This window comes from Antennarius striatus, chromosome 1 (assembly GCF_040054535.1).
Source record: "Antennarius striatus isolate MH-2024 chromosome 1, ASM4005453v1, whole genome shotgun sequence".
Classification (NCBI taxonomy): domain Eukaryota; kingdom Metazoa; phylum Chordata; class Actinopteri; order Lophiiformes; family Antennariidae; genus Antennarius; species Antennarius striatus.
Genome location: NC_090776.1, coordinates 20,224,991 through 20,237,491, shown reverse-complemented (window position 1 = coordinate 20,237,491; position 12,501 = coordinate 20,224,991). Strand labels below are relative to the sequence as shown.

The 12,501-nt window shown below is 41.8% G+C and overlaps 1 protein-coding gene across 2 annotated transcripts; it reads right to left on the bottom strand.

Moving 5' to 3' along the window:
* Positions 1–3,709: 3,709 nt before the first annotated feature.
* Positions 3,710–12,175, bottom strand: leo1 (LEO1 homolog, Paf1/RNA polymerase II complex component). Of its 2 annotated transcripts, none has more exons than XM_068331735.1 (14): positions 12,096–12,175; positions 10,958–11,115; positions 10,481–10,767; positions 9,723–9,937; positions 9,332–9,436; positions 9,142–9,239; positions 8,793–8,941; positions 8,510–8,594; positions 8,282–8,376; positions 7,577–7,711; positions 6,272–6,407; positions 4,466–4,661; positions 4,285–4,382; positions 3,710–4,137 (listed from the first exon to the last, which is right to left on the bottom strand). In XM_068331735.1, the coding sequence occupies exons 1-14, from the start codon at positions 12,151–12,153 to the stop codon at positions 3,901–3,903; spliced, it is 2,052 nt and encodes a 683-aa protein (XP_068187836.1). In that variant the 5' UTR covers positions 12,154–12,175; the 3' UTR covers positions 3,710–3,900. The 2 variants fall into 2 exon arrangements, with proteins under 2 accessions (XP_068187836.1, XP_068187916.1); XM_068331815.1 differs by having other exon boundaries at positions 3,710–4,011.
* Positions 12,176–12,501: the final 326 nt, after the last annotated feature.

Sequence of the window (12,501 nt, the reverse complement as noted above, 5' to 3'; positions counted from 1 at the left end):
AGTCTTAGGTGAGTGTCTGTAATTAGAAACTGTCTGACCTTTAGAGCAGAGCTGAGTATTTCAAATAGCATTACCTTATTAATTCTCTTCACAAAACAATAACTCATGTGTTAGATATTGTGGATAGATATTCTCCACAAATTTATATCTAATCATTAAGCATTCGCTAAATTTATCTCACTGTGCCTCAGTATGTTGAGAGGTATTAGGAAAACAGGAATGAAATGAATGAATTGAAATGACCAGAACTCAACACTTACTGTGAGAAGCAGACAGACAGACGGACTAAAGACAGAGAGACAGACAAATAAGCAGACATGCAGGTAAGAAGCAGACAGTAAGGTAGACAGACAGACATGTAGGCAGTCAGGCAGGAAGGTAGACAGACAGGCAGGCAGACAGATGGGCAGGCAGATGGGCAGACAGACAGACAGACACAGATGACTACAATACAATACCAGATAGACAGACAGACAGACAGACAGACAGACAGTAATAATAATAATAATAATATTATTATCATTATTATTATTATTATTATTATTATTATTATCATTGTTATTATTAGAATAATCTGCGATCAGAGCAGCTCACAGTTGAAGGAAACGGTTGTTTGCAGATTAAGCCTGAGTCCTTCAACAGAACAGTCTGACCCAAATTATTAAGGCCAGAAGTGAAAAAAAGAGAAAAGCCATTGTTACAGTCGGGTTTATGCAAACGTGAATAATGCACACCTGCTTGTTTGTAAGGAAAAATGTTCCTGTAAAGACCCTCCCTGCAGTTTCTGGGCCAATGTCATGTGTGAGTGTTTGTGGATCCCATGGTGAGAGTGGAGTATTGTGTTTCTCTTTTATTTATTGGCCTCTTATATAAGCACCACAGGGGGAAGAGACACACTGAGAAGGAATAAAGGACAAGAACTTAGAATCTAGCCAAACTGCACAGAGATGGATTGTTATTGAGGTAATTTATCAAATTTAATTGAAAAATTCCTGCATACATCACAGCAATGATTTCCCCTTCATCTTTTAACTCCCTGGAGAAATTTTGACTGATTTACTTTTATTGAATGACACAAGGGGAAAAAAGTATTGAATAAACCAAAAAAGCTTTTAGTACTCAGGGGTGATTTCATGAATCCAGAAACGATTCAGAAGTGATAAACAAAAAACAAACAAATGAATAAATAAATAAATGATAACAAGTAACTAGGTGAGATAGATAGATGTATTGTTTAGCAACATCAAATTAACAATCGACTTTTTATAAAGTTTGTAATGCATTTATATTTTTAGGTACAGGTAGAGCAGTGAACATGTAACCTGTTTACATACTGTAAGGGAGGACCTGATGACACTGAGCCCCTTCTGGTTTAATCAGCACAACGGTGGCCAAGTTACCCCCGAATGAATGCTTCCTAGAAACTCTGTCATGTCAGTTTGTTCAGCTGCAAGGTCACAGGAACAAACAGGAAAACACCGTCTGTAGGAGCTTCTCCTCCGCTGCTGTCTGAGCTGTCTTTACAGCAACAGAGACCCTGTTCAGAGTGGAGGACAGGGCAGCTGGGGGGGATGCAAGATGTAGGGGAGGAGAAAACAAACCAGTACTGAACGATGAAATGCTGCAGCCCCCCCCCCCCCACACACACACACACATCATCACCATCATCATCCTCAGCCAGTCAGTGCACATTGTGTATGGGCTCCTTCCCCACATCCCCTCCCCTCCCTGCTCCTTACTCTGTGGGATTGGGTTTACATAACCACTGCAGTCAGACATCACGCAGCACAGCCCTACGGATGACACCTTGTCTTTTCAGGCAACACACACACACACACACACACACACACACACACGCTACGATTACTTACTGTTTGCACGAAGCACTTGACATCCATGCACTGACTTTATATAGCACAGCAGGTGCAATGCTGAGGAAGCACCGTTTCCACTCACTGCTATGGGCTTTGTCACGTGCATGTTGAAGAATCTGCATTCACACACACACACACACACACACACACACACACACACACACACACACACACACACACACACACACACACACACACACACACACACACACACACACACACACACACACACACACACACACACACACACACACACACACACAGAGGCCTAAATGATAGCAAGACAAGGTTGCTGGGTACACCTTGCCCTCAGCATCGACTACTTTTAATTACACAACAAACTCAACCCAGCCAAGCAGCTCGTGCACTTTCACCTGCGTTCCTAATTTCATACAAAACCACTAAACTGCTTCCAAAGCGGCTGTCCTGACAGAACCTCTCACACCCGCGTCAACACTACTCATCAGTTCTTATCAGTAGCGCAGTAATCTGTGACAAAGCAGTGTGTATGTGCAACACAAACAGCCACTTGCTGCGGCTTTTATCTTCCGATTAATCATGTAGTGTTTTACTGGGTGGCTATAACCAGTTCTCTCTGGCTAAGGGGAGCAGTCGGATTCAAGGGTTGTTATCACTGGGAACCCAGCTGGAACTTTCCGTGTGTGTGTGTGTGTGTGTGTGTGTGTGTGTGTGTGTGTGTGTGTGTGTGTGTGTGTGTGTGTATGTGTGTGTACTGTGTGTGTTTAGGGAAAGGGATTATATGACACTGTGCGTCATTCTGCCTGATGAACTTGAATCGATAACCGGGCCTGTTGTTCTCTGCATTCCCATCTCACTCTGTGGCTCCAAAGGGATCAAGTCAACCAACCCAACTTGCTTTCTAACAGCTGAGTGCTGACTTCCCCTAATAAACTGAAACTCTTTGACGGCCTTCCAATGTGCATGTTTTTAATATTTCATACTCATATCATAGAGCTTGTGTTGCATACTGCATTAACTTTGGCTGTCATATAGGAATCATAAAACGACAAGCAATGTGTTGCTAGCAATTACACTATAAGGCACATCTAAAAGCTTTTAATTTTCTCAAAAACCAACAATACACCTTATAATCCAGTGTGCCTTATATATGGTAAAAGTTTTAAAATAGGCTATTCATTGAAAGTGCACCTTATAGTCCAGCTTGCCTTATGGTCCAGAAAATACTAGTATAGTACAATTTAAAATATAATATTCACCCATTTCAATTAGTTAAACTGATTATAGCAAGTCAAGTATTTAAAAAAATATTTATATAAAATTTAAAAAAAAATATATCGAAAATATATTTTTAAAAATTTATTTTATTTTTTTTTAACACTTATTTACCTTGTCAGTGAAAACAAGTCATTCCAGACTTTAACACTGCTGGATGAGTTGGGAAATGAACCGGGTACTATGGTCATCTTGTTTTTATTGTTCCTGTTGCTCAAATTCCCAAATCCCATAATGTCCTCCTCTCCTGTCAGGTGGGTTTTAGTTGATCTTTCAGTGGAAGCCTATTTATCCTCTCCTCTTTTTCCTCAGGGGCAATTCTTCTGCCTGCACCGCGTGAACTTTAAACATGTGTACTAGCAACAGATTGCTCAGTGCTATTATGGTATGTGAGTAATGGTGTGAGGGTCAGGCGCTGCCATCACTAGTCCCTTAATTAAAGCTCACATCAACCCACTACCCATCAGCCTCTTGGTTTTTGTTTGGGTGTTGGACTGAGCGTGTTTCATAATCTCACAACATGACTCATGCTTGTGAATCATCGTTCTCTAAACGATAAAAAGAGCCTTGGAAAGCCTCAGTTACATAAAACAACTATTTATTTTCACCTCTGCTGTACATAACATCAACAATCACACACACAACCAGGCTCACCCCCCCACACACATTCACACACACACACGTGTCTTAAGAAAATCTACAAAGAAGATGATACGGCCATTTATAAACCACATGGGCTGAGAGCTTGTAATACAGTGGAATGCTATAAAAATTATTCATCGTCCTCTTCCTCCTCTTCGTCGCTGATCACGTATTTCTTGGCCTTTTTGGTGGCCGTTTCGTCATCGTCTTCGGCCTTCCTCTTCCCGGATCCCTCGGCCTCCTGTGCAGAACAAAAGAGCAGAGATGACACTCTGACGTGACGTCTGGAGTCGGCACCAGACGCCACGTCTCGGTCCTGTACGTTTTTGTCACGTACTTGTTTCTGCTTCAACGATTGGAGTTGACTCTGAATTAAAGGAAAGATTTTTTAAATGACCTTTACACACTGTCCTGTTTCTAAACATGAGGGTAACGCGTCCAGTTGTCTTTCTTTCGTTCCACAGTATCCTGCACCACACCGCCCCCTGTCTGTCCAACTGGATACTACACCCACCTCATCACTGTCAAGCTTCTTGGCTTTCATGAGCCTCTGCGCTTTGTCATCATCTGAGCCTTCATCACTGTCTGATGAGTAGATCCTCGCCCGTTCCTCTGTGTTGGGTGTAGAGAAATAAATTTATTAAACCTTCATAAAATATCATTCAAAAATGACAAATATAGCTATTTCCTCTCACCTCTCAAGCCACCTCCTCCTCCCTTGTATTTATACTTGATAGCCGCTAGACTGATGGACTCCTCGCCCTCCTCTTCGTCATCATAGCGGTCCGGTTCCAGGTAACTACTGCTGAGGCCTCTCTGGTGCTGTTTCTCCCTCATCCTCCTCTGCTGGGACTCTCTGCGGATGGAGGCTCGCAGGCGCTCCTCCTCTTTCTGCACACGACAGACACAAGTGGAAGTTTGACAATTTATTTCTAGCAAGGGAATTACAAATTTTCCAAGAAAATATTGACAACCTGAACGTTGAACTTCAGATCAGTTTTTGACCGGGGGTGGTATTTTTGATCTCTACATGGTAAATGTTAAATATGCTGTCCGTTTAGGTTGCAAAGAGTTTGTTTGCTGTCAAACATGTAGGCTATGAACAAGTTCAACATACCATATTGGCCCGAATATAAGACGACCCTGATTATAAGACGACCCCCTCTTTTTCAAGACTCAAGTTTGAAAAAAAACTTTTTGAACACCACACACGGAGGGAGTTTGGTTCCGTCTGTCAAGCAGGCTAACGCGGCTCTTCTCATTTCCAGTGGATTTCATAATAACAGATTTCTCACCTTTCTTGTGTACAGTGACCGGTGTTGGCACGTCAAAAAACACAGGTATCTGATCAGCATTGCCAATCTGGGTAAGAGTGCTTTTTCCTTAACTTGATCACATAGCGCTGAAAAGTCAGAAGTCTCTCCAAAGTCAGAGGGCAGGCGCTGGGCTAGACTTCTTCTGCGTCGCAGTGTTAATCTGTTACGCTGCATCATTCTTTTACACCAGCGGAGGCTTGCTTTGAAGTCAGCGGTGGGTATGTTTAGCTCTTTGGCTATTTCCATGGCCTTGAGCTGAATGACGGCTCTGCTGATGGGCATCCCATCCTGTCGTTTCTCGTCCACGTACGCACACACCGTCCTGCCGAGCTCTTGGAAGTGGCCGCTTTGAGGACCACGGAAAGCTTTTCTCTGACTGTGAGCATTTTTTAGGCGATCTTTTCGAGCTCTCCATCTCCGTACATTACACTCTGTGAGACCATATTTCACAGCCGCTTTGCAATTGTTTGAAGACTCTGCCTCATTTATCACCATCATCTTGAAGTTTGCATCATAACTTCTCCTCAGCTGCCGGTCAACCTGGTTGATCTTAGACCCACTTTTCTCCAGATTGTCGCTACGCTTCTCCATTTTCTCTTATCTCTTCTCTTATTTTCTTCTTTTCTTTCTTACCGCTATTTTTTATTTTTCTTCTTCGTGACAGAGGTTCGCTTTGGCCTGTGGAGTTCAGTTCAGCATTTGCTTTAAAGATATCTGGCGCCATCTAGCGTTGTCAATGGGTATAATGTCTAGACCCCGAATGTAAGACGACCCCCACTTTTTCAGTCTTATTTCAATGCAAAAAACACCGTTTTATATTCGGGCCAATACGGTATATATCCAAAACATTTAAGGCCTCAGCAAATATAACTTGATCATTATTTAACAAACCCATATTTAATAATGTTTGATTTGAGCCCTGCTCAGGGAAATGCTGAGCACAGTGAAATTATAAGCCATGCCACTGGCAGCGCTCGTCTGGGTTGATAGTTGATACACAACCAGGCCACCCTATCCAGGAACCTATATTCAGTGGACTCTGGGTGACCTCATTATGTAAGCATATCAGATTATTTCTTCATGTAACTGGGCATGCATTGTCGTCGACAAATTGACCCGTGGTAACCAAAGCATACTCAGTCAGCACAGAAGAGAAACATACACAGAAAGGCGATAGTGTGTCACCTTGATCATTTCATTGCGATGCGACTCGGGGTCTCGTCCGGCCATGGGCAGGATTCTGATCTTCTGTGTCTTGGAGCAGCGGTCAGCCAGAGACAGGGTCATCTTCCTGTGGGTGGCGCTGTCTGTAGAGTGGGGCCTGGGAATACAGAAGGCCATCGATGTCAGATCGACAGGGTGAGGGGCATTTTTTTCCAAACATAAAATGATAACAGTATTTTCCGTATTATAAGGTGCACCTAAAGGCCTTTAATTTTCTCAAAAACTGACAGTGCGCCTTATATATGAAAACAGTTTTAAAAAGGGCCATTCATTGAAGGTGTGCCTTACAGTCCAGTGCGCCTTATAGTAGAAAAGTACTTCAGTACTTCACAGGTTAAGAGACTTTCCAACTCTCCTGGATTTTTTTCTTCATTTTTTTGTAATTTACAAGATATTTTAACAAAGTACTATTGCCGTTTCATTTATCGATCATCATAAAAATGTACTTTGTGGAGTTTTTAGTCATTCAATATGTTTTAAGAGTGTTAGTACCTTGGGCACAACTCTTCCTGAATTCAGGAGATTTTAATATTTTACTCAACACAGAAGTAAAATGATCCAATAAACAACTGGATCTTATCACTCAGTCACAGTAAGGATGTTTTTGGACAATTTTCGTCAACAAGAGATAGGAATTTGACCTGCAGCTCACTCATGATCCAGCCCTCAGACTGCTGACCTATGGAAGCATGATCATATTTCCACGTAATATATTTTGCTTTCAGGCCACAGTGTCTCATTTTTAAATTGCTGTCACGTTGTTGTGTGTACGGAGCAATAACAGACACACTGAGCTGAGCGCTCCATCCATATTGCTTAGTTGTTTTATGGAGTTGCCCAAAAAACTCCAATTTAAAACAGAAAACAATATCCAAAATCTTTGTTCCCCTTGCAGCTTCAGCTCTAATCCCAATCACAACACTGCTCTGATGACAATATCCACCCAGAACGAGGCGGTTCTGCCTGGGAGCCTTGGGGGGGGGGGGGCTGTTCTGCATTAGAGCGGCTTTGGCCGCTACCGGCGAGACCCGTGTGGTCTGAGACGACAGAACATCCAGCCTCGGACTCGGAGGGTGAGGGGTGGAGGCGGGTAAGAGGCTTACACACTTCTTATTGGGAGAGACTTGGGCTGCTTGTACGAGGTCATCTAAGGACTTTCAGCATAGCGTACATTTCTGAACGGAGCTCGGATGAAGGCTGTCATTGTTGTTGTTTGGAATCAAAGGCAGTCAGGAGCTAAAACACACTATCGTGTTGTGTTATTACCTGAAAGTGAGTTTGGTTTTAAACACAGCCTGTCCTTGCAGTCCAGTTCCCTGTCGGATGAAAAGGTGATTGTGGTCTCCCTGGAGAGGAGCTTTGTAAACGTCAAACACTTCGTTTCCCAGGTGAAGGGACATGCTGCGGTAACATAAAGGAATTTAAAATCACTTACAGATCACAGAGCATCCTGTTCTCAGCAATAACTTGACCATCTACCTCACATGTGCCAAATATGGCCCGCCACATCATATTGTGTGGCCCGCGAGAGCATAAAAGGTCAGAGTGTCTAAAAATAAATGGGTCAAAAGTGTCCTTTGACCAAAAACTGCATTTCCCACAATGCAGTAATTAAACCCATTTTAACTCTCTCAAAAATGTTTTGAATAAAGTTTATTTGTGTCTGATGTTATTTTTCTTTGTTTTCTAGGATAATTTGATCCTTGATTGATGGAGTTCTGTGGGTTTAATAACCTGACAAATTAAAAGGATTTATGATATAACAGACAAACATATTTTTCAGTGTAACTGTAATGTTTGTAATTTGAATAAGTAATAAATTCAGAGTTATTTAACATTAAGGAGTAGTTACATTTATGTTATATTCATTAGTTACATCTGGCCCTTCGAGGACAGCCATTATGCTGAAGCGGCCCTCGGTGAAAATGAGTTTACCACCCCTGATGTAGCTCGACACAGTAAATGACATACCTGCCGTCAGACCATTTGACAACGCGGGCATTGCTCTCTCGTGTTTCATTCCCATCCTCGTCTCGTTTGGCTCTCCATCGAATTGTGTTTTCCACCTGTGGGATTGAATCAGTATGTCGGAAAGTGTGTTCACAAGCATCAGCAGGGACACACACTCTGTTTATTTCTTTTGAAATCTACGCAGATAACTGAAAACACACACATACACACAAAAGGTTGACTACATACCTTCAGCTTGAGCCTGGTCCGTCCCTCCTCATCCAACATTTCTTCATCCTCAAATTCATCTTCATAGTATTGAGGATCAAATGGTCTATGAGGGAGAGTCAGTGAAAAATGACCCAACATGTTTACATGTACACAACAAGTAAAGACCAAGTGTGAGCAGTTCTCCTCCTCCTTGTAGTCATGATGTGGAATAAAGCACCATGGCCTATCTTAGTTCCGAGCAAAATCTGATATTTTCACCCAAATACAATGTAAGGTAGCCTTTATTCACCAAGGTTCTGACCTGGGCTCGACAGAGAGGAAGTTGGGCAACTTGACAAAATAAAGGTCAGATCCCAGATCTGTGCTGACTTTTGGGATCTCTACTTCAATTCGAGTTTCCGGTGCAGGTTCCTCTTCTGCCTGCTCCCCCTCCATCCCATCCTCTGTATCCTGGGCAGACACAAACATCCATTAGAAATAAAATAAAAATGAAAAGGACGTGATTCTTTTAGTGACCCACGCTAACAGGGATCAGCCCAGAAAAGGATTAGTGAGCGGCTCTGAGAAAAAGAAATTAAGGACTTCTTGTGAAAGAGGACTTAAAGCTCAATGATCAGTGGAGAAAAGAGACAGAACGAGATGTCAGATACCAGTGGTTGTCCCGGGGTTGGAGGCTTCTCTGCATCGCTGTCTGATGAGATATCATCAGCCTCTCCAAAAAGGTCATCTGCTGCTGCTGCTGTCTTTGCTGTGGAACGTTATGGAGGGGATACAGTTTTAAAGTATGCAACTATGAAACAAAATAGTAGGATTTACAGCAGAGATATCATGGCTGCTTACTTTTCTTTGTCCCAATATCGCTGTCTGAGTCTGAATCAGAGGCGACTTTCCCCTTTGTTTTCTGTCTGAGGAAATCATCTTCACTATCGCTGCCCTTTGGAGACTCTGGAAAAGAAACGTTCAACAGTTGACAAAACAGCATCGTTTTTCACATGAAATGAAAGCATAACCTGAAACTATAGGATGCAGGAATGATCATTACTGAAAGCAAAAAAAGATAAATTAATATAATTAATCTGAGTTGAGATTAATCTCAGTTCAGGATAAAATTTGCACACAGGGATCTTTAATCCTCTTTGACAAAATCTCATGTGTCAAGATTAACGCAGACAGCTGGCTCACAATACAGCTTATGGAAGAGATTTGATTTCACGTTACATCCCAGCAATACCTGACTTCCTGTTTCCTGCCAACTCTTCATCAGAGTTCTCTCTTTCTTCATCCGAGTATCGACGCTTTTCCTCCTCGTCATCCTCTGACTGGTCGCTCTTAGCCCCTCCTCTTTCCCATTTCTCATCATCTGATTGGTTCTCCCGGCCAGAGGCTTCTCCATCAGAGTGAGGGGTACCTGGTCCTGACTGTGGCGTCCCAGCATCACTGTGTGCACTGGTTAAAAAAACAAAACAAAAAAAACCAAAAACCCGCAGATGTTCAAATCTGCATCTTAGAACCCACATGTATCAGAAAAACACTAAAAGTCATGCTCATTTGTTTCTTTGTCTGGCAAGATGTGAGAAGAATCATTTTGTGGTCAGTTAACCAATCAATAAACAGAATATCAGTAAATAATTTGAACTTTTTAATTAAATCAATTGTGGCGGAGTAAAAAGATTTTTACATTGAAGAGACTGATGTCAAGGACAGATGTGCATGAATCTTTTTTTTGGCTAAAGTGCATTGATGATTTTTTCATCTGTATAATAAATGCCATGTTTTCTTTCATAAATGCACTGCTTCAATAAAAATGATTGATAAAATAATAAAAGCAGTGCTTTAAACATCAAAGGAGCTTCTGCAGGAAAAATCAGTGTAATGTGAATGTAGAACACTGTCATAGTATGGTGACATATGATTGCAGCTTTAAAACATAACTCTGGAAATCTCTAAATCAGGATCTCCAGTTTCATCTCCTCTATCCTGTTGATGTACCTCCGGTCTGAAGGCATGCTGCCTCTGTCAGAGTGAGGGCTCCCTGCTCCAGACATCCCGCTACCTGCTGGGCTTCCTCCATCTGACCTATGGCCATCATCCTCATCTTCATCATCTTCCTGATGGCCTTGCTCTGAGCCGCTGTGTTGCTCCGCATCAGAGTGATCATTGTCCCCCTGATCTGAGTGCATGCTGGCATCTGATTGGTTCCCCGACTGATCGGAGTGGTTGTCACTGCCGCTGTGTTGGCTGTGTTGTTCATCATCACTGTCATCTCCAAACAATTCCTTTAAGGTGAAACAAGGGGTGAGTTTAGCACTGCTGCCTATTTTACACTATATATGCAGAGTCTAAACTAAGATGCAATCAAATAACAGAGACATGGTCTGTGCAACTCATTGGAGGGCATTTATGACTGCTGGCTCTGCAAAACTTTTATTCAGGTGATTTTTTTATGAGCCAACAAATAGAACAAACCTTATTCATGCTGGACTTTCCTGGCTCCTGACCTTCTTCCTCCTCCTCCTCCTCCTCATCATCCCGTTCCCTCTCGCTGCCGCTGCCACTGCCTGAGGCGTTGCTGGCAGATCGTGGTCTTTCCTGCTCTGAGTCAGAACCAGAGCCAGACCCCGACTCTGAAACACAAGAACATGGTTTTTGTTTTTTGGAACAGAAGAGTCAGTCAGTTGCTGCATGGTTTTCATTTGGTGAAACATTCTCTTCTGTTATGAGTTCATTTAATTTTCTATTGGCAATAAAGACAGTGTTCTCTTCAGGACACAATAATCCTTTGTAATCTGACTGGGACACATTCATTCTTCTGACATCTATTTATTAATGTGATCCTTATGTAAACCATTGCATTATAAATATCTTAACAATCAGAATTTGTCAAACAAACAATATTTCGTTAACTTAAGGGATCTGACAAAATGTCACAGCATTTCCCCTATCACGCTATGTTAAGAGGAAAAATATTGCTGTCTGATGACAACGGGATTTAAAAGGTGAATCAGTCAGTGAAGGAGCGTTAAAATATATTCAACATTCATAAATTTTGGTACACAATTCATTTAAATTGCAGTGATGTACCGGTCTAGATTATTTTATTTATTTCATCTTGGACCATGCACAAATTAATTAATGTGAATGATGAAGAAATAGGACTTGCATCAAATTTAGCTTCAAACTAATTTTGACATGTAAATCCTGGACCTACGTTCATTAAAATATGAAACAGCAATTTAATCAATTATTTTATAATTTACACAGCTGGTGGAGCAAAAATTCTGCAAATGCAATCTGTACACCGACTTCCGAACATGGTGTATTAACTAGTGGCTATGCAACAAAGAATGCTTAATATGGAACAAAGAACAGAGGGAACTTACAGTACCTTTTAAGAACACAAGTGTTCTACAAAAATCCTGATTCTGCATACAGGACGTACCAGTGTCCAGAATCAAGATGTACAGTACAGAACGGTACTTAACCAAGTACCGTTCCATTCTTCTTCTCACAGCTCGCCCAAATTAATTTTATTTGACTGTTCCATAATAAGTCAAAAGTAACCTTAACTCAAGACAACTAGCATTTTAAATAGAGACGATTTTACCTCTCTGGTCATTGTCGCTGTCCCCATCAGTACCGAATAATTCATCCATGTCCGCCATTTCTTCCAAACTGTAGCTACATGTGACCTGCCGGAAATGATTGTAGCCTCACGACTCGTACTATCGCGAGTTAAGACCCTCCCCCTTTTGTCTGTGATTGGTTAACTTGGTGATCTTTCCGAGAGTCTTAGCCAATCATCACATTTTAGGCCTCGACCTACACGAAACAACCAACCACATAGCAGGCAATGTCCAATGATAATAGTAAGGAGGCGGGTCCTGACTTTACCATTGTAGGATTAGATTGTGTTTGTTGAACAGTTTTATTTCCGGGTTCAAAATGAGGCTATCGTATTGGTGTAATGATCCTTAACGGCCAGAGTGAGGCGATATTCACAACAGTAAAGC